At 35.4% G+C, this 23,329-nt stretch overlaps 1 protein-coding gene across 1 annotated transcript in view; it reads right to left on the bottom strand.

The window, feature by feature from the left end:
* The window catches only part of LOC121322851 (partitioning defective 3 homolog B-like), a 130,313-nt gene extending 107,080 nt beyond the window's left edge, over positions 1-23,233 (bottom strand). Inside the window, exon 1 of the mRNA XM_041263275.1 lies at positions 23,117-23,233. Coding sequence (XP_041119209.1) covers positions 23,117-23,233 — 117 coding nt within the window. The remainder of the gene's footprint in view (positions 1-23,116) is intronic.
* Between the last annotated feature and the right edge of the window lie 96 nt (positions 23,234-23,329).

The following is a 23,329-nucleotide window of genomic DNA, read 5'->3' as shown; positions in this document are numbered from 1 at the left end:
TATATATATATATATATATATATATATATATATATATATATACACACACACACACACACACACACACACCTCATTATATCGCCCCTCGCTATACTGCAGATTCGGATATATCGCAGTCCTGGAGTTGCCGCCCCATTTTTACAGTCTAACTGCTGTGCCTTAGCTGCAATATATATAGGCAATTTCACTAAGAATTACTGTTCATTTTATTTCGTACTGCACATCACAAACAACAACATACAAAACAATTAAAAACAAAGCATTAATATTGTACTGTTATCATATACACACGTATTGCACAATAACCCAAAGCAAATTAAATATCTACATGCTGAAGTGGTTTTTACTTTAGCCAACGAAACGTTCACGCGTGGCAGCAATGCACTAGCGAACATCACAAGGCAGTGAGGTCAGCTCTCTAGCAACATGCCTCTATGTTGGGAATGGATTATTTCAATGCAGCGGGTTTGTGCATTTCAGAAAGGAGAGGAACTCTCAAGTTGACGAGAAGCAATTACCCTCCATTGTACGAATTAAAACTGTGTGCTACTTTTTATACGAAACCAATGAGAAAAAACAGGTTGTGTAGAGGATTTATACTGGACTCCGACGCCCCCGATAAAACAAGGGAGTGGTTGTACAGTATTTGTTAGCCTATTTGTTTTTCTATGGGTCTCTCGCTATATCGTGGCCCTTGATATATAGAGGATTTATTTTGGACCCCTACACTGCCCCCCTGAAATAAAAAACATCTTGCTGAATTTCTCTTAACGTGCCCGTCTTCTCAGACCAGACGCAATACCAATACACAGTAAATGAATGCATTTTGTATTAACATGACGTCTGACGACAGGCTAATCTTTTTTACTTGTTTGTTTACACTTGCATTTTCATAATTAAACCCCCACGCCATTCTTTTCCAGTCCAGTAGAATGCGCACACACCATCCCTGCTTACAGTCAGTTTCACAGTAAAGCCTGGACGACAACATCAGGCTTGTTAACAACATGGCCCGGCACAAATACAACCTCGTATCCCTGTCACACCCAACCATTACTTCTGGAAGAATAAGTAAACAGCTTCGGCATTGACTGTTGAAATGTAGGCTATTATACTTGTGCTTAAAAAAATACTGTGAAATTCATCTGCTGTAAACATATCTATTTGCTAGACAAAATATCTGTCTGGTGTTTGGAGATATGGAGTGATTCTTGTTTATATTGCAATTTCAATACAGATGCAAACAGTACAAATTATAATAAGAACAAATCAAGCTGCTTCAATATTTTTCAGATTGTAATTGAAGCCTGGAGAAATTTAAGATTTACCCAGATTATTACTGAATTATATTCATATTGAAGTATTATGGATTTTCTTGTATTTACTGCATCTTGTAAAGTGCTTTGTGATGGTGTTCCACTATGAAAGGTGCTATATAAAATAATAATTGATTGATTGATATTAAAATTATGATCACTTAAGATTAGACACAACAGCCCATGTTAAATCGGTAACGAAATACAATGGTAGCCAATACAATGTTTCTGGAAGTACATACATATACTGTATATTCATAATGCCTGTTGTTACTGTTGTTAAGATATAAGTAGCTACAACAAGAGACAAAGCAAACAGCTGCTATAGAAACCTCCAAAGTACAAAAAATGAATTTGCCAGTTCTGATAGCTGATGAAAAAAGTGCTATTTTTCACAGGAATCAAGCCATTTTGCTAAAGTGTATCTCAAGAGAATAACACATATCAAAGACACAGAACAGTTCCAGATAGTAAAGATCTGAAATACACATTTTGCAACACTCAATATAGGGGGGAAAAAAAAACTAAACAAAAAAAAAACAAAAAAAAACAACACATGTGTCAGATCTGTCACCCAGGACATATTGTAATTATTACAACCAATACTGTGCAGGGTGATCACAAAGTCACTTTGCACAGCTGGTTTCGGGGGAAGGAAACAAAGCATTCCTACATTAAATATTATCAAAAGGAGCATGTCACTGTTTTAATAAATTACAGTATGTATTAGTATGGAATGTATATGTACAATTAATATTAAAAAGCATAGCTGTACAACTGGACTGACTTTAAATGGACCTAGGACTCTGCAAGTCCCAGTTGTTGAAGACTACATATGCAGATGAGAATAACTTGATATTTTAAAGGCACTGTTCAAGCATGACACATGTTTAAATTTGGTGCATGTGCAAAAGGCATGAGTGTATGTTTATTGTGTGTATGATTTAGTCTAATGGGCAATATGTATGCCACTTGTAATACTGAAGGTTCCAAGTTTGAGGCCAAAAGAAACAAACATTCAACATTGCACTGATATTTGTTTTTATAGCAGTATAGTTTGACACTCAACCTCCAGGTTTGAAGCATTGTGTTTTCAAGGAAATCATTTCATTTGGCAGCCTACTTAACATTCCTATGTTTGACATAGCTCTGTTTAATGAAAAACCAGCAGTGAAGGGCCAGTCTGCATTTGTCTTTGTAATTAACTGTCCCTTTTCAGCAACCTGATAACTTCCTGAAAGACTCACAATAACTTCCTCCCACAGGTTTCATCATGCTGTATAAACTCTCGTTTGCAGTCAGTCCCAGCTGCAGTGTGTCAGGAAAACTTTATGGCATGTCCGATATTTGAAGGCAGCTTTACGGGGGTTGAGACCCTATCTGCCATATAACACTGTTACAGGGTGTTGAGCCACCATGGCGAGTCAAGACAGCCTGGATTTGGCATGACAAGTCTGGTAGATTTTGTATCTGCTCCAGAGGGATACAATAACTGCTGTCCCTAATTGGTTCAGGGAAGTAAAGAAAATTGGTTCTCCAGAAGCTTTGTCAATTTCAAGACTGTTACTCAGTTATAAAATCAGTAACAAGAAACTTTGATATATTACTGAGTAAATGTCAGGGAGGTCATTTACGTTAGAAATTCAGTAATAGTGTAACTGGAATAGCACCTCAGATACAATGAATATGTAAAATTGGAAACTGAGAACAGTCTTTCCTAAAACTAGGTAACTCAATGAAGTTGTCGTCAAGTAAACTCTCTACTTCCTCTAGTTACAGTCATTAAATGACAAGTGTTTGTAAAACTTTTGGATTTCCTTTCTAGTGTGCTGGAGTTATTATTATTAAATGGTATTATTGTTATTATTTTAAATTCAGTTATTTGCTGCCTTCGCTCAGAGTCTAACTGCAACAGAATCAATCACTGGGCTTGGTGATAAGCTGCTGTCGCTACCGCTACTGTTTGTGGCTTTTTAAAACTCCAGTGGCCAGCAGTATCCATAATTGACATGAGCATGTACATGAAAATGTTTTTTTATAAAATGGAAATGTTTAGAAAATATTTCATTGCGGAAACTGCTTGAGGTATTAATTTATTGAAACAAAAAGTGTCAGAATCTCAAACAAAGAGGGTACTATAAATGTGGCCAGAGAATGGATCTTTTTTTTTTTAAATCAGAAATGGCCATTAGAAAACTTGGTCAATAGAATCTTACCACAGCCACGTATCAAATATTGATGGGGCAGTGAAATAGCTTTGCATTTTTTTTTTCTTTTTTTTTTTTATGGCAGACACATTTGGTTTGCTGCATTTATACAACCCTAAAAAGATAAAAGTGCTTCAAATGACCTCCGAGATGGCAATGTTGCCCCGCCCCTGTGTGTATTTCTGTGTTGTATGTTGCGTGTTGTGTGTACTGCGTGTTAATGTTGTTGTATAGTCATTGGTACACAGGATGTAATATGGGTTATGAGCACGAGTGTTTAAAATGTATATTTGTATTTAGGGACAAGGATTGCACAGCACTTCACGTGCAGGTAAAATGTAATAATATGTGAGCATGGGGAATTGCACTTATTAATTCACGTGCAGTTGTACCGAGACTCCAATTAATGATTGATTAGCAATCGAGTCTCGGTACAGCTGCATAAAAGCAGCATGTTTTCGGTGTTGTGTGTTTGGTGAGTGGAGAATGGGTGTGGAGAGGAGAGAATTAAAAACAAAGAAGTAAAAGTACATTTATTTCACTCACTGTGTTTGTCTGTTCATCCGCTGTTTGTTAGCGTTTGTTTCATTTAGTGTTAATTCATTTTGTTTGTACATTTATTTTGGCTAAAGTGCTGAGTCCTCTGTTTTGTTTGTCTTACGACCTTTTATTTTTGTTTGTTGAATCGTTAAATGCTGAGCGCAAGCAAGCGTTCAGCTTCACCAACAATCCATGTCTCTCTGTCTATTCTGTGTTGGTTCCTGGTTCTGGTTTGACGTCACCCATTACAGCCGTCTTTGTGACATCCCCTCAATTGAACTTGACCTAAAGAATCATAGAATACATTTGTGTACCAAGAATGAAGTTAATTGGTCCTATTCACAAAACTTGAAAGATGAGTTTTCTGTAGAGTTTATACATGTTTACTTAGGTTAATCACTTTTCTGAAAAATGAGAATCAACTTGTAATCTAAAAAGTTGATTTTTTTTTTTTTGTGATGTACTAATTTCACTTAATCAAAAGGGTATACCTGTCAAAGCATTTTTTTATAACTCTGAAAATACAAAGTCAATACAATAAAAAAAGCTACGGCTGTGAACTTATAAAAACATACAATATAAGCTCCCCTCAAAAGGAAGTCTCTCAGCTATAGCAGCGTGTCAACATCAAGACACAAGTTATTTTAATTAACGTTTAGAGTGTAAATTCTCCTAAATTGCAGTATTAAGAAAGTACAGTGCTTTGCTAAAAAGGATAGCATTAAAGACAAGCATTACAATTTGCCTTAAACTTTCACACTGCTTATTACTTTTTAATCCGGAAACAAATTATACTCAATTATATAGCAACAGCATGCATAGTCGCAGGATTAGCATAACAAAACGGTACAGAAACTTCTATGATAAGCAAATGTGGTAATTAAACAGCACTGCACTCAGCAGCTGCTTTATGTGGTATATCTGGAGGGGACAGAATGATTACAAAGGAGTCATAGCTCCGAACCATGACACACAAGCCTGAATGAGAGATGTGCTCATTTGCAGGCAATACAATAGCTACATAAATCTGAAGAACAGTACGAGCAGAATGGTTGGGACACTTTACTTCTACACTATTTGCATGCTGTCCTATACCACCAGTAACACAGAAATAATGGTAACCTTTACATGTTATAGCTTGGATATCAATTACACTATCTATACAAATAACTGATTTACATTTTGGTGGTGTTGGCATTATCTAAACGCTAATTGTTTCTGCAACACATTTTAAAATCCAGCGAATGTTAAAACAAGCTTGGAGACTCAGTTGATTGTCAATGAGATTTAAAAGTTGTTGTTTTTTTCTTTTAAACTTGGTTGTCATTTCAAATAGAACATGACTGTATGTGATTGAAAGTCACTGTGAAAAGTTCTAGTGGCCCCAATCCAATTACTATTATGCAAGTGTTCACCATCACAATTGGCACTCTAGGGCACATTGTGATCTTTGGGTTTAAATTCATAAATGCATTTTATTTACTAACAGGTGAAGATCTGGATAGTTTCCAAACCAACTTCCCCAATCACCATTGTGCATTCAAAATGAATGTTCTTTAATATATCTATTCCAGCTGGGGAACCAGATAAACAATTAACTACAATATTACATATTAGAGCCACTGTGACCATAGCTTAATTTAAAGTGAAATATTCCATAAATAATAATAATAATCATCATCACCTTTATTTTTATATAGAGTCTTTCATAGCGGACAACCATCACAAAGCGCTTTGGGCTGTGAACTGTGCAATATATGCAGAGTCACTTAACGTAGGACACTGACTTAGCATCTCATTCGCAGGATGGAACACAAGGAGGATAAGTGACTTGCTCAGGGTCACACAGCGAGTCAGTCAGTGGCAGAGGTTGGATTTGAACCAATGACCTCCTGTACTTTAACCACTGAAATTTCTCAGAGTGACTGTTAATCTGTTACCTCTACATCAAGGCCAATGAGGAGCCCTGTGTGTGTGTGTTCTTAAAGGTATGCATGAAAAAGCTGGAAAACTAGGATCATTATTTACTGTACAAATTGAACCTACAAATCAGTCAAAGGTCAGACTCCCTATTTAGAATACATGTTGTTTTTATTCAGCTGCCACTTTTATCAGCTTTTGATTCCATTTGTTTAATTGTAATACTTTCTGTAGATGAAAAATAATAACTATTGCTTTCTGGGGTGTTTTTATTATCAGTCAAAATCTAAACTAAGAAATGTCTGTTGTACTACCATAAATTATTTTATAAGCTTTTTAACAAATTAAACAAACAAGTCATACCAATGAAATGTTATTTCAATTGACCTTAACCTGTAACTGTTTTATCACAGGGGAATCCAGCAGCTCATTTTAAAGTGAATTGTTACCACATACATAAAAGGTTATATTGTGCCAAGTGTAGCCAAATGGAAACAAGCATGCATTCCTCTCCGAATATCTGTTCTTTTTCCCCTTTAAGGAAAACGTCATGGGAGGAAGGTCCTAAAAGGCTGTTTACATTTTTTACCAATTATAATTTCTCAGAAATATAATTAAACACACACACACACACATTGTAACTACAGCAGGCACTGTTTATTGATTCTAAAGTTGTACCATAATTACACTGCATATTACATTTTACGGCTCCCTGGCAAAACTAACGTGTTTTTACTTCACAGCCAAAAAAAAGAGAAAAATAGTAGTCAGGCATATTAGCATAAATCCTAAAGACATATGCCATAGTTAGAAGAAAAAAAAAAAACTACTTCCAGCAGTATAATGTTAAGTTATTCATAAGTTGGCCTTGTGCTTTTTATTTATTGAACATTTTAATAAACATATGTAATTATTCCTCTGAATACAGTTCATACCAATAATAGGCAGGACATTTATAAGAGGCCAAATCATTAGTCCAGAAGGAATGGGCGATGAGGTCACACTGAAAGGGAGAGCAGTTATCCATTTTATTACACATGTACCTTTTCATTCTTTAGTACTAATAACTTGTACACAATTGACTGTTCTGTGACACATTTTACTCTCTTTAAAATTTGTATCCCCCAGCCCCCTACCTCCCAACGTCTTTAAATGAACAATTCACTGTACTGCTTATCCTCATTATTCTCATTAGGACACATCTCAGGCAACACAAGGTCCAAAATAATTCCATCTATCACACTGTACTGTACACTAGTAGTGTATTATGCCCAATAAAAATATATCAAAAACGGTCATTACATTAGACACTGCTGTCATCTGAACCATCTTCACAGGGCTATACTTGTACTTAGATCATTATAAACATCCTTTGCATCCACATTTTTTTTATGCAAGTGTGATCTTTAACAATATCTTCTTTTAATATTCATCTGATCTTGTAGTGCTGAAGAACATACTAAAACAGGGTTAGGCAACTCTGGTCCTGGAGTGCCACCGACACTTTGGTTTTTGTTGTACCCAAGCCCTAATTGATTCAATGATTGGCTTGATTGGTCAGAATTACCATGTGTTCCAGGTATTTAGCAATTGATGATTAAGAGATACATACAAAACCTGCAGGACTGTGGCACTGCAGGACCAACGTTGCCTACCCCTGTACTAAAAGACTTACGTTTTTTATAAAGATGGCGCTCACTAAAAAAAAAATGATTTAAAGTGTATGTGTGTGTGTGAGAGGGGGCGACACAAAAATCACCTTAAAACAGCCATGTGTCAATGAGACAATAATTTCTGCAAATACATTGTACTTCTATTAAAGAAAAAACCTGCATGGTAAATATTTCATTTTCGTCCATCACTTGTAGGCAAATATCCCTCGTCTTTTGTGAAAATTCAGAGCAGCATGACACGATGTGCTGCACTAAAGGCTTTTGCAGTGTTGATGCTTGCTGCAAGAGACCTCCAGATGTTTAAGGGTACTCATTAGAAAAGGTTATATTTAAATAAAAAAAAGAAAACACTTTTGGTATAAGAATGCACGAAAAAGTGAGATGCTGAAAACTGATTTAAATCAAGCATAGAAAAAAATCTGTGCAAGTGGACAGCAATCTTTCATAAAAACGCTGGTTTAATTTCTATTTTAATTCAACAACATTACAGGTAATCTTGTTCCAATTAGTATTACATTTGACAACTACAAAACAGTATCCTGATACCAGTAAAAGCTCAACTGATGCACACAGCTTTTAATAAGCAGAAGTGTACTCCATTATTACAACCATTCACAGACTTCATATAAAAAGACTTTTGCATACTAAACTCACTTCTACCCTAGTAAGATCCCTGGTTGATTCTGCAGGCAGTAGAATAGCAGCGGGGTCCCCACAGTTGCTGTCTTATTACAACTGAAATAGTTCTAATAGGCTGTACTTTCTGGGGGGGTGGGTTTCTCATCAAAGGGAAACAATGCCAAAAGAATGATAAGCACATGTGTGTAAACACATGTGGTAATTGGTATGTATGTCAGTGTGTAAAGATTCAAGGTGTGGAGAGTTTTGTCTTTTACATATTTATTGCTGGTACAGAAGTTTTTATTTCCTTAGCCCATGTTTGAAATAGTAGGTGTAATACCAAGTGGTGAGAAGCCTTCCAATAGTGCATTCTGAATTATAATTTATAACTACAGTACCAGCATACATAGAGTAGTGTTCTGCAATACCTCATATAGGGAGTATAGATACGATATTATGGATAGTATCATGACATTCATTACTATCGCAATACTTGGGATCTTATGTTCATTACAAGTTAATGGCTGCCAAATTCCTTTTTTTGCAAGTGAAAAATGCATAAGAGGCCAATACACAGTTAATAATACTACAGCATGGTGGAATGCTTTCTTAAACTGGACAGAAAGCATAACAGACACCATTTTCTTGATTTCTTACATATAAAGAGAAAACTCTGGTGTTTTGTCCATCTTCAAATATTCCAATTACAGGGTATTAGGTATATATATATATATATATATATATATATATATTATATTATATATATATTATTATATATATATAATATATATATATATATAAACAAAAATAACCACAGAAATACTTCCCTTGAGGGCACTTCGTCTTATCAATATTGATCGGTCTACAAATTTATGTCCCCATAGTCTTCACGAGATTTAAACACTGTTCCAAATTAATGAAACACTGTTGTGGAAGCTGATTTACATGGTTACTTCAAGAATTGACTTGATGAGGTTCTTGCTTGGATCAATGAACAACCAAATAAGCAAAATGGGCCAAATGGACCTCTTCTTGTTTGTAACATTTCTGATGTTCTTAAAAAGTCACTACAACACAACACTTCCACGAATCTATACTGTTCAAATCTTTCAGAATGATTGATTCATCATGTACACTGTAAAACACTTATTTTTAAGCAACCACAGTAATGCGTTACGTTAGGGAATACAAAATAACACTGTGTTAGTTTTACAATTTTATAGTGTTAGATATTTTGAAAATCACCACTTACAAATAAATTAATAAAATTAGTTCAGTGGATAACAAAAAAAATAATAATACAATAATGAAAAATTCAAAATTAAGCAATATATTTAATGCTACATTTCTAAGACACTAATGTAGATGCCGCCTTCTTACGTGCTATTAGGACAGAATTCTGTTTCAGCGTATTCAAGCCAATTGTCTCAGTCAAAACAATTTGAACGGCGTCACAAGACTAATCCCTATCCACCCACAAATGCTTTCACAACCAGTTACACAAGTTTGATATTGAAATCAGAGTATTTTACTTGGAAACTGCAGCAAAAATACACACTCTTAACTCATCCAAGTTTCATACAGTGTGTACCTGTTGGCCAACAGCAATGACAGCCCAGTGAAGCTATACAAGCTTTTAATCTGCTGTATATGTAGAGCAGCAGCAGGGACCAATAGTGATTATCACTCACATCAATTATTAAACTGGGAAGCACATACAATATAGGGTTACAAGAACAGCTTTATAGAGGTCCAAAGGTTTGCCGATGTCAGATGCTGATAATTTCATTAAATGGGTTAGATCTATTTTTATCTAAATGACTGTTAACTTAATAAGGATGTCAACATTTACACTTTTCTTTGTTACTTTTGCATTATTCAGTTTTGCATGTTAAAATAATGAAGCACACATCCCATAGACATGCACTGGAAAGGGAGTGGTCTCTAATGAACACGGATTAAGCTACATTCCCACAAGCTGCTCGCCACGTCACCACCAGCAAAACGTTTTCCCTATTTTTTACCAAGTTCGCCATGATGGCGAAGGCTTTGAAAAATGTACTTGTGTAAGACTACCAGCACGATTACTTTCAAAGTGTGCTGGTAGTTGAATCAATACAGATTAGTTTGATTTCATTTTGCCCAATCAAAGCCCTTTAGCTTGTTCATGTAAAATGTATGCCACAAACATGGGTTTGGTGGGAAGACAGAGGTTCTAATTGGAAACAGTCAGTGGAAGGCGCTGCTTGTATTTATTTATTTATTTATTTATTTTATTTTTTTAAAAAACATGGCATCCAAAAGGAAAAATTCTTGACATGTTTTAAAAAAGAAATTGTACAGACAAATGATTAAAATCATGTTCCGAAAGATGCAGCCCAAGGAATACCAACCATGTACACACAACTAAAATATTACCGTGATAGTCACAGGGAGGTGAAGCAGTCATGGTTTCAAACATACCCTTCACAGACGGCATGCCAGAAACACGCAGCTTCAAAAGATCAGATAAGGTTTTTTGTTTTATTTTCGTTGTTTGAAAAAGTGCCAGATATATATTTTGTAAATAGTAACAGGGTGGACTCGAAAGAGGAACAACTTAATAAAAAAATAAATAAACACATTTATTACTATTTAAAAAAAAAAAGGATTTGTCTCACTGATATATTGAGTTTTAATGTCAGAATCAGCGCAATATTTGTATAAAGTATAAAGTATATTAGTATAAAGTTTATTAAACACAGTAGTGGCTATACAATCCTACTAATATTATTAATCACATCGAATATTTTCTGATTTATATTTGTAATTAATTTAGAACAGTTTGTAGATTTTATTTTTCACTTTGGCATTATGGTCTTTTGTTGTGTTAATCAGTGGCATAAACTCCTAATTAAATCCATTTTGATTCCATGTTGTAACACAATAAAATGTGGAAAAGTCCAAGGGTGTGAATACTTTTGAGAGCCACTGTATCTCTGCAAACCTATTCAGAATTTAGGAAATCTGTAATGACATTTTTTCATGTAAGACAAAGTTTGGCATTTATTAAATGGGAATCAAAGTTATAGTGCACTTTGAATATACTGTTTATGTGTATTGTAAAAGGTAGGGTCTGGCTTTTAAATATCTACATGTTTTCAAATAAAATACATGTCTTTTTGCCTTGTGAAACAGTAACAATATTGTTAAGTAGCTTAAATTTTTTCCAGTGTGGCTAAAAAATGTTAAGTTGCTTTAGCCACTGTGGCTAACTAAATGAAAGTCTTAGAAGGAACGTAGGTCAAGTAATGAGTGGGAGTTTAAAAAGTTAATATTCCCAAATGAGAGCAAAATCATTTCCTGCAACTCATTTCAATTTAGATACGCTGGGCGTCATCTCTGATGGTCTGTGCCACTGCCATTTAGCAGCATCGACAAGGGAAACCATGAACTACTAAATTAATAAATGTGATCAATCATTAGGAATTCCACTATATCGAAGGAACAAAGAGCTGCTATTTATTTTCATAATGATCCTCTCATCCCTGGATTATACAATCATCGGAAGAGGCTTTTAAAATGATTTGTCCTGCAGGTCTCGGTACTGTAATTCACCATTGAAATGATTACCACAGCATGGGTGAAATTTAACATGACCTCAGGGAAAAAAAAAACCACAGGGAAAAAAAAAATCATATTTCAGGCTAGCAAGACAGTTCAACACCTTTGTAAAAATTCAGATTTATGGGCCTGACAATATTAGCATTCCAGACACGTTTTGTTGAACTGGTATCAAAACTCTCAGCTGATTTATGCCTTACACCATGACCACCGAGCAAAAGCACTGCCTAGAGTCATATCGGTGGTTATCCTATTGTCAACAGTGTCCTACGTAACACAATGCAGCGCCAGAGCACCTATACAAAGTAGAGATCGATAAGATATTTGCTCATCCTTAAACTGCATGAAAGGAAAAGGGACTTTAGAAACTTAAAAGCCTAGCTTGTTAAATCACAGTTAGCACTCTAAAATCAGGGGACTGGGGAAATCTCCAGTCTCTGGAAATGTGGCTTTGGGGTTTGTCTTTTCTCTGACCCTTTGTACAATTTATAGTTTCATCTCCCCAGTCTTCTGCATTGATGGACAGCTGAAATACCATCAGCATTGCACCCAGGAGAAAACAGCTAAAGAATTTATGCAGTAATACCGTTTCACAAAGGGAGCAATATATCTAGTTTACCATTGCCATTTACCATCGTTCCAAGGCAAATGCTCCAAAGATTACGTGCAAAGAATGATGCATTCCTCTGCATCATGACAAAATAAGTGAAAATTTAGATTGAGCAAAATGTGTATTTTATTGCAGTCCTGCAATGCAAATATTAAAAACATAGATCATCTCCAGAATATATGACATGTCAGCAGGTGAAAACAATATATGGTTTACAGTGCCCAGTATGTGTCTGCATTCAGTGTAAATGCACATGACCCGTTAGCTAATTTCCATATTCCAGTTTCTTGTTATAAATGCACTCAGCATTGAAAAAATCAATATCAAGTTGAGTTCCAATTCTCCAGATATGTTGCATATTTCTCTTTTTTGTCATGGTGGCAGTAGTTACAATCTATCATACCAAAAAAGGAACTACTATAAAAGGTATTTTAAAAATGCAGTCGATAAGGGAACTTGCTATTTAAATTCCCCTGAATGTTGCAAAGCAGAACAAGGGGTAAAAAGGCTTGGAATATTAAAAGGTGAAGTACCATGACTTGCATGACTCCACACAGGCTGCTGTTCACTGTTAGATATCAAATACACCACATAATTACAAAAATATTCAATCATTACATAAAGTTTCCATAGATACTGTAAATGATCATGTACCGTAGGCTACAATAAACTTATTTTAAAGTGCTGTACTAATGCTTTACTAGTGCTGTACTAAGTATTTAATTACCATTAACTATTCAGTAAATCTGGACAGTAATTATGACTATCTCATTTAATAATCTGTATGATGTTGGTTTCTTACCAACCCATTTTACTGAGACATTTATTTGGGCTCTAATTTCTCTGGGGAATTCCTGCCCCTTTAACCAAACCTTAACATTAAAACAAACACAAAGACATTGTTTTTCTGACTAGTCAGCACAGAATATGCACTGTTGAACTGTTCCCAGAAAGTGTCTTTGATAACCAGTAATGCATACAAAAAGTTACAAAAAAATATACTTTTATTATAAATAGATACAAAAATAAAAAGGCACAAGGGCCAAAACAAAGGGATTGAAAGACAAAAAGAAAGACAAAAAAAGCAAAACGTACAAAATAAAGGTTTCCAGGCTGGGCAATGCCTTCACTGGATTTAGAAAATTGAAAAATCACAACCAACAAAACACCAACCTGCTTCCTCAGCTCCCTCCTCCCAAATGAGAAGCAGAGGCCTCCTTTTATATCAGGTGGCTGGGCGCTGATTGATCGTTAATTAACCTAATCAACCCCAGCCACCTGAACATAATAAACCCAGGCAGGTAGGGGAAATTAACCCCATCCCTGCCAATTTAAAAAGGGCAGAGTTTTGCTCTGCCACAGGGGCATTACAGCTATGGCCAAAAGTTTTGCATTATAGAATTAATAATGTCACATTGACATATTGAAATTACATATCGCTTTGCAGTTTTCCAAAAACTGAAAAATGTGACATTTCGAAATCTATCGAATACTGTACTACTATTGTAGTTTCCGGTAGACTTCTGAGATACCATTTTGTAGTTTTGTAGACTGCATGACGTTAAATAAAATATCAAAATTCTGTTCATATATACAGTACTGTGCAAAAGTTTTAGGCAGGTGTGAAAAAATGTTGCAAAGTAAGAATGCTTTCAAAAATAGACATGTTAATAGTTTATATTTATCAATTAACAAAATGCAAAGTGAGTGAACAGAAGAAAAATGTACATCAAATCAATATTTGGTGTGACCACCCTTTGCCTTCAAAACAGCATCAATTCTTCTAGGTACACTTGCACACAGTTTTTGAAGGAACTTGGTAGGTAGGTTGGCCCAAACATCTTGGAGAACTAACCACAGTTCTTCTGTGGATTTACGCAGCCTCATTTGCTTCTTTCTCTTCATGTAAGACAGACTCGATGATGGTGAGATGAGGGCTCTGTGGGGGCCATACCATCACTTCCAGGACTCCTTGTTCTTCTTTATGCTGAAGATAGTTCTTAATGACTTTCGCTGTATGTATGGGGTTGTTGTCATGCTGCAGAATAAATTTGGGGCCAATCAGATGCCTTCCTGATGGTATTGCATGAAGGATAAGTATCTGCCTGTACTTCTCAGCATTGAGGAGACCAGTAATTCTGATCAAATCCCCAACTCCATTTGCAGAAATGCAGCCTCAAACTTGCAAGGAACCTCCACCATGCTTTATTGTTGCCTGCAGCCTTCGTGTACCGCTCTCCAGCCCTTCGGCGAACAAACTGCATTCTGCTACAGCCAAATATTTCAAATTTTGACTCATCAGTCCAGAGCACCTGCTGCCATTTTTCTGCACCCCAGTTCCTGTGTTTTCGTGCATAGTTCAGTCACTTGGCCTTGTTTCCACGTCAGAGGTATAACTTTTTGGCCGCAAGTCTTCCATGAAGGCCACTTCTGACCAGACTTCTCCAGACAGTAGATGGGTGTACCAGGGTCCCACTGTTTTCTGCCAATTCTGAGCTGATGGCATCGCTGGACATCTTCTGATTGCGAATTGAAGTAAGCATTATGTGTCTTTCATCTGCTGCGGTAAGTTTCCTTAGCTGACCACTACGTCTACGATCCTCAATGTTGCCCGTTTATTTATGCTTCTTCAAAAGAGCTTGGACAGCACATCTGGAAACCCCTGTCTGCCTTGAAATTTCTGCCTGGGAGAGACCTTGCTGATGCAGTATAACTACCTTGTGTCTTGTTGCTGTGCTCAGTCTTGCCATGGTGTATGACTTTTGACAGTAAACCTCACCTTGTTAGCTGAGTTTGGCTGTTCCTCACCCAGTTTTATTCCTCCTACACAGCTGTTTCTGTTTCAGTTAATGATTGTGTTTCAACCTACATATTGAATTGATGATCATTAGCACATGTTTGGTATAATTGTTTAATCATACACCTGACTATATACCTACAAAATCCCTGACTTTGTGCAAGTGTACCTAGAAGAATTGATGCTGTTTGGAAGACAAAGGGTGGTCACACCAAATATGGACTTGATTTAGATTTTTCTTCTGTTCACTCACTTTGCATTTAGTTAATTGATAAATATAATATATTAACATGTCTATTTTTGAAAGCATTCTTACTTTACAGCATTTTTTCACACCTGCCTAAAACTTTTGCACAGTACTGTAAATATATTTTTTTTAATTAACCTAATATTCTATTAGGTGATGCAAAACTTCTGGCCATATATGTAAGCTATTTTCGAGTACATAGCTTACGGTGTGGTACTGATAACTACTGTACCACGTAGTGAATACAGCTCCTGTGTGTCCTGGTGCAGACTAGCGGCACCGCACCATGAAAAGGCCCAGCGGTGCCGCGACAGGCCTATCTGTCTATCTGTCTCGGGCTTAAGAGTGTATGATACAAGATTGCCAAAGATATGCAAAAAAAACTGCATATTTGCCATGTAGAGTGTGACAGAGAGATGGATGGATAGACACGATAAATGTGCAACAGTCCCCATTTTTTGGGTTCACTAATGGCAATATCCCTGGCACCATAAAGGAGATTTTGGGTATAACGCTGGAGTGAGGAATATGCAGATTATGTAATCCATATGCCTGGAATTGTAATGAATCTGAACAATGAGGAAGCTATGACAAGAATGGGGGCCTAGACAAAGTGGACCTGGTGCTGTAGAGCATGCTGTCCCAGATTCATAGGAAAAGTCTTTTAAAAACAACAGGACTGCTAGCACACAGTGCATTACTGAGGTAATGTACTGTACAGACATGCAAAATGTTTGTTTTTGAAAATAAACACCAGTGGCTCTTGAATAAAATCTTCTGGATTGTTTTATTATTTTCCTTTTGATCTATTTTATATGAGTTCTGCATCATTAGGGATGGCAGTGTAAGTAGGTCTTTATCTAGGACACCAGAATTCAAAGACTTCTTTAAACCTCAAACAGCCACCACTGCAATGCAAATGCATTACTTTTAGATAACCAAACATGGAAAACATCAATATATGTTATTTCTAAGTATGCAAATGTTGTCCCTCTCTCTGCCTGACAGCCACACACTATGTGAGTTTTCATGAATCTTCTCCAAATATTATCCCTACAGCCTTCTCTAAATTTCTAGTTTGCTTGTGTATTTAAAAAAAAATGGACTGCAATTAACCTTGAGTTTAAAAAAAATAATAATAAAAGTATCTCGGTTAAACATGATTTTAATCGCATACTTTATTAGAACAATTACTGCATCCATCTCATTTAAGTTTGTTTTATTACAGAGGCTCTTATTATTATTATTATTATTATTATTATTATTATTATTATTATTATTATTATTATTATTATTATTCAACAAACAAACCACCCAGTATAAATACCCAGCTTTCCTGTTTCATATTTATGGGTCGAAAGGACAAAGACCTAAGACCTTTAGATAAATATAACCAGGGGGAAATTATTTATTTATATTTATTTATAATCCTGCAAATTGTTGTTAGGACGTAAACAACAATTGAACCAACTGCTAAATTCACAAATTAACAAGTTAAATTGCCATTTAAATAATTAATTTATTAATTAATAATAATAATAATAATAATAATAATAATAATAAATCAAATATAACTTGAAATTGCCTAAATAAAACAAACATTCACTGAGTAACAGTTATATCAGCCACAATTATAAATAATATTGTTTAAAATAAATGTGGATATTGAAATGAAACAAAGCTACAATGTAAGGGGGTTGCAGTCGGTAGCTATAGACTGGTTATAGTGTTGTACTTAGCTTGATTCAAGGGTTTGCACTGATAGGTTTAATTTGTTGTTGTATTGTTGTCTGTAGCAGAACTACTAGAAAGTGTACTTGTGTAGAAAGTGAGAAAGATGACGTAGGGTTATTGGAGTTCACAAAAAAAAGTAACCTTTTCACTTCCCTTTTAGCTTAATTATCGAGCTTATTTCTTCATTTAAATAGTTTTCATTATGTTAAGTTTTCAGGGCATTTTGTCAATGCAAGTCCATTTTTGTTTTTCACTGTTCTACATTTTTTGAATGCAACTGTTCATTTTAACCATTTTTTTCACAACAGTGCTCACACATGTTTGGTCACCGTCATAACTGTTGCATGAAACCCTGTGTAATAATCCAGCACCTCCGCACTTAAGCATTTGTATGTCAGCTGACAAGTGTTCAGCTGATATCCCATCACGCCTTTCTTCTTAAAGGCGTAGCGCCTCTATATATGAACCCCCAATATTTCTCACAAGCACCTGGGTACATTTTTTTTTTTTTTTTGTTTGGTGCATATGTATAGCTATTTGTACTACATATCACCTTACATTACAATAATACAACAAAAAATGGACTGAATGATAATACCTGAACATAATTTAATATTTTTTTTAATAAAGTAGCTGGCACAAATATAGTACTAGGCAGTGGATTGTGCCAATCGACGGCTTATTTTGAAAACTCTGCACTCATTGTCACTATTTTGGGTTGAAAAAAATCATTCATTTTAAAGTGTTAGCCCTCGAAATGCTTAACACAGAAAACCCGCCCCTTCAACTCTCAGATTGGTTAAATGTTATGTCAAGACATAACACGACTGTCATGTGGTTCCAAATTTTTTTATCACCCCAAATAGACGCAAGTGATCTAGAGTGGTAGCAGCACAATCAAACTTTATTGTTAAACGCACAGCAGCATCTGCAAAACGGACGGATCAGGTGTTTTCCAACCGGGCAGCAAAAGCCACTTTGCCGAGCAGCATGCCCAGCTGAAATGGCCTGGTGAGAACCCTGTCTATGGAAAGCCATCTGGGATAAAAATGCGTTGTGCTGACTTAGAGCAAGCTAGCATCTCATGGGACAAAAAAAAAAAAAAAGGTCAAGGTCATTCTGAAACGCCTCGCTTAAAACAGTACCCAACTTTCTGAAAATGTTGTGTAGTGATTTTTATATAGATATATATATATATATATATATATATATATATATATATATATATATATATATATATATATATATATATATATATATATATGCCACTTTGTTATGTGGAATGTATTAAACGAGAATCATTTTTTTCCCCCTTCACTTTACAATGCCATTCCACGTTTGCTTTATTGTTAGAAGTGTTTAAAGTTAAATTTCAGTTTTCATTTGCTTGTTCAGCTACAAAAAGACACAAGTAAGCTTATTGTACTTTATGGCCAGTGTTTACTGTGAAGAAACGACAATGGCAAGGAATGAAAAAATAAATAAAATGCGTTGTTAACTTTCTGTACTATTTACTTTGGAAATAAACAAAGCAACGTTTAACTTAAACTGCTATTTGGCATCCTTTGTTTTGTAGTTAATTCACTGGGGTAAAGTAAGTCCTACACAACTTATTCTTTACTCCTGGGATATTTTTCTATTTTAAGGTGTTACATATTGTAAGGTCTTGCTGCAAAATAAAGGCACACACACAACGGCCACGGACACGCCCCCTGCCCCTGCTGCTATGCTGTTTCTGCCTGCATTCAGCAATAAATTGCTTTTATTACTCTTTGAAAAACAAACAAATATCGGAATGAATATTTAAATAATGAGTGAATATCCGAACATGAAATGAATTACGGTATGCTAACAGGGACAAGACAGAGGAGTGTGATTAACGTGCGTTAAAAAAAAATATACATCCTATAAGCAGAAATTAACTGCAATTAATTGACAAGCCTAGTATGCGCTGATTAAATGCATGTTGCTTCCTGCTTCTAAACAGAGCCTGAAGATGTCATCTACTTTTCACAACAGATTATCACAAAAGGCACTGGATTAAGATGAAACGCTTTATGTAATGGATTGCTTATTTCCTTGACAGAATAAAAGCAAATAACTTTTTTTGCAGTTAATTTACACTTCCACAGGCTTTATCTCGCATCAATTGCAAGACAGATCTGGCTTACAGTGGGTGTTTCTAATTAATGAATACTGAGGTCTGCCATTTTATTTAATGAGACAAATCATGCAAGCTGGTCCAGTGGAACTCGTAACATTTTGGGATGTTAGAGAACTTGCTTTCCTTAATGATAATATCGACTAACACTAGTTTCTGATACACAACCAATAATCTTGTTTTACATTCATTTAAAGCTAAACAGCACCAATGTAATAAGGGTAATGGTACTTATGCCTTTTTACTGGCACATATGGTGAAAAGGATACAAAAAAGGAGTTTGTGGGAACTACTAAAAACTTCTAATTATGGACTAAGTTGCAAATTAAGGGAATAAAAACACGATTTCAGTTGATAATCAATAACTGGAAAAGTATCGAGAGCAGGGGTGTAGCTAGGAATGGAAATTTTGGTGGGCCCCAACTTCGGTGGGCGGGCAAGTACCTAAGGTCTGACGTCACAGGAAATAGTTTACATTACAAACATGATTTAAATCAATTAAAACTCTGAATACATCAAATATCTCACTGGGGTTTGAGCAGAGCAAAGTAGCCAAGACTGAGAATGTATGGTGCCGAGTGAAGCAAGGTGAACATTTTTTGCAGTTTATAACAGTAGTTGCATGTATACACTAGAAATACAAAGCACATGTGCATACAACCTACAAAAACAAACACACTGTGCACAATAACTGCAAAAAACGTTTCATTTGACAAAAAAGTGCAAACAGAAACTAAAAAAAATCCCCAAACAAAAAACTGTACTGCTTTTTTTCTTAGCTGTATTGTAATCGCTTAGCTGTATTGTGATAACTTGTTTCCTCTGTAACTCGCCCTGCATAAGGGCATCTGTCAAGAAAAAATTAAAAATCACGCTAAGCTCCTGCTGCCTTCAAACCAATACTAAACTCTTAGCTGTGCCGAGAATACCTTGTTTCCAGCTAAATATGGCTGCTTTCGTTTTCACTGCATTTTCTCAAGTACAGCTAAACAAAAAACGTACAAGCAGACATTGTTTTTTTTAGCCTTGAGTAACAAATTCAGCAACATTTTTCAAGTTTTGTAACCCTTTTAAAGTTATGTTGACACGCTAATGAAAAGGAATGTGCAATTTCCACATTTTGCTGCCTTTAAAATAAATCTTATACACGGGAGAAAAGTTAATGGCAAACATTAAAGACAAAGTTTTTGTATTTCTTTACATTTGTAATACTACGTAGAAATAATTATGAAGTTTTAAAATCACAGATACCTTCAAATGATTAATAAACTAACATCATGCATGCCACTGACTCACTAGGTCATCGGAGTATGCCTCGAACACCAGCCATTTAGTCGGTATATGTTTGACCGCATCGCCATAGTAACTAAATGCACGGCACTGATAAAGTATGAATTCACAGTGTGAAATACTGTAAGGAAAATAAAATGCCTATTTTTTCACGCTAAATTGCAAGAAGCTGAAAGCAACTTTTATTTTTTGCTTACGAAATCAGCTGTCGATTCGCCAATGCTACAGTACACATTCCAAACACACACTCATTTTTCAGTTCCCAAAATATTTTTAATACAGAAAACTGTCTATAGACAGAACACTCCCAACCACTATATCTCCCATGTAAACCATTCAACATGTTTTAAGTAGAAAACAGAAAATAAATGTACTTGCATATATTCGCAGTGAATGCACTTTAAAAAGTCAAACAGGCAGCGTCACGAAACCAGCGAGAACACAGTATTACATTTTAAGCAAAATACAATGAAAGTCAGTCAGTTATTACCGTTGCCTCTTTAGTATCCTCTCATCTCAAGTTCATTTAGAGATTTCTAGTCTACCCCATTTAGAAATATCTTTAAATAACTTCCTGTTCATTTTGAGATATCTCTAAATCACTTTAAGATACAGTGCACTCCATTTGATTCTTATAAGTGGTTGATTCTTTAAAGTGGACCAACATGATTACAATTAGCAAAAGCATGCCTCCGTGCATCAGTAGTTTCAACACAGCATACAAATGTCAATACTGCTCAACTACTGAGACCAATACATCAAAACAATCAAAACAAGTCCTCATGGGGAAGCAACTTGTTACAGTATATGAACACAATTATGTTTACTCAAGGCTGCAGAATCCTATTTTACTATAGTATACTTGAGAAGCGATTGTCTTGTGAGGATGCCTAGTTTAACTGCCGTGAGGTGTTACATGTAATGCCTTTTGAATTAAAATGACATTATTTTACTGTCAGGACTACCACTGCATTTAAGCATCTGTGGCTTGCTTTTTTTTCAGAAGCGAAGCAAATCTCAGTTTTTACTAAGTGGAACTTGCAGTCGTGCATCTTTCTTTTTCCTGCCACGTCATGAACTGCACAACTTACGTTGTTCTACTGGGATTCGCTGTGGACCAGGGATTATACTGGATACACGCTGTGTAGGTGCCTAATCACGCGAGATGTGATTGAATTTTAATTTTAAAACAGCTTTACTGATTCTACATGTCATTGCACTTGATACATTATCGTAGTACATGCAGTCAGTTTGCGCCTAAATGAATCTTATAAGCGGATTGCTTGATTCTTACAAGCAGAGTATTTCAGCATGGTCAGTATGGGAATGATTTTGTCCCAGTGGTTTTGATCACTATATGCGGTTTATTTATATATCAGTAATTCTTATAAGCGGAGTGCACTGTATCTTGAAATAACATAAATGAACAAGTCCATTCAAAACATACAACATTTTCACAGGAAGTCATTCAGAGATATCTTTAAATACGGAAACCATGTGGATTTTGCTAACATGGTACGCCAAACTGTCATTTAGAGATATCTTAAAATGAGGTGGTTAAAGATATCTCTTAATTTATTTGAAGATATCTCTAAATGACTTCCTGTGAAAATGCTCTTATTTGAATGGACTTCCTGACAATTGAGATATCTCCAAATGAAAAGGAAGCTATTTCAAGATATCTTAAAATGATTTAGAGACCTCTTTAAATGAACAGCAAGTCATTTAGAGAGATCTTCAATGCTAGCAAAATCCACATGGTTTCCATATTATTTAAAGATCTCTCTAAATCAATGTGAGATATCTTTATTTCATTTTTAGACACCTCTAATTGATTTACAAATATGTGAAATTGATTTACAGATATCTAAATGAATTTTAGATACCTTAACAACTGCATAATTAAAAATATATGCAGTGCAATTTGAGATATCTTGAAATGTTTTACAGATACCTCTAAATATTTCAAGATATCTTAAAATGCAATTGCAGATATCTCTAAATGATAATTTGGAATAATTGAAATAAGTGCCTCTGTGATTTTTCATGGTTGGTTAAGGCCTTGCATATGCAAAAATCATCCAAATTAGATTTTCACAGTATTTATGCAGAGTTGACTCTAGTGCTTAACGTTTAGTAAGGTGGAGGCCACCAGATTGGGCGGCAGCATTCTGATAATAAGAACACACACTAGATCTGTTAGACAGGGCGCAGGTGCACGTATTCACTGAATGTAATTTTTAAAGGGGCTGTACATTATATTATTCTCAAATGTAAATGTAAAAAAAAACATGACTTAAAATTTGTATTTTATTTTACTATCAGCAAAAGAAATACCCATCTTAGACTGGCAAGCATAAGTAAGAAACGGAAAAAAAAACAAGTTGCAACACTTACCTTTTCCAGCGTTTTAATGTACCTTTGAGTTGCTTGTTGTATCAACTCTCTGACTGTCCACTCATTTCTGCAAGGGACAACCACCCCAGTCCTTCCAAAACTCACTGTTACTTTCATCTTTTGTTTATGAAAGTAAGCAAAAGTGTCAACAAAACACTGTCAATGCCAAATAATTTTACGGAGTGTAAATTCGTTTATCTCTCCCTGCTGCCT

The sequence above is a fragment of the Polyodon spathula genome, chromosome 11, assembly GCF_017654505.1.
Source record: "Polyodon spathula isolate WHYD16114869_AA chromosome 11, ASM1765450v1, whole genome shotgun sequence".
Lineage (NCBI taxonomy): Eukaryota > Metazoa > Chordata > Actinopteri > Acipenseriformes > Polyodontidae > Polyodon > Polyodon spathula.
The sequence above is the reverse complement of the archived record's forward strand: the minus strand, read 5'-3'. Positions and strand labels throughout refer to the sequence as shown.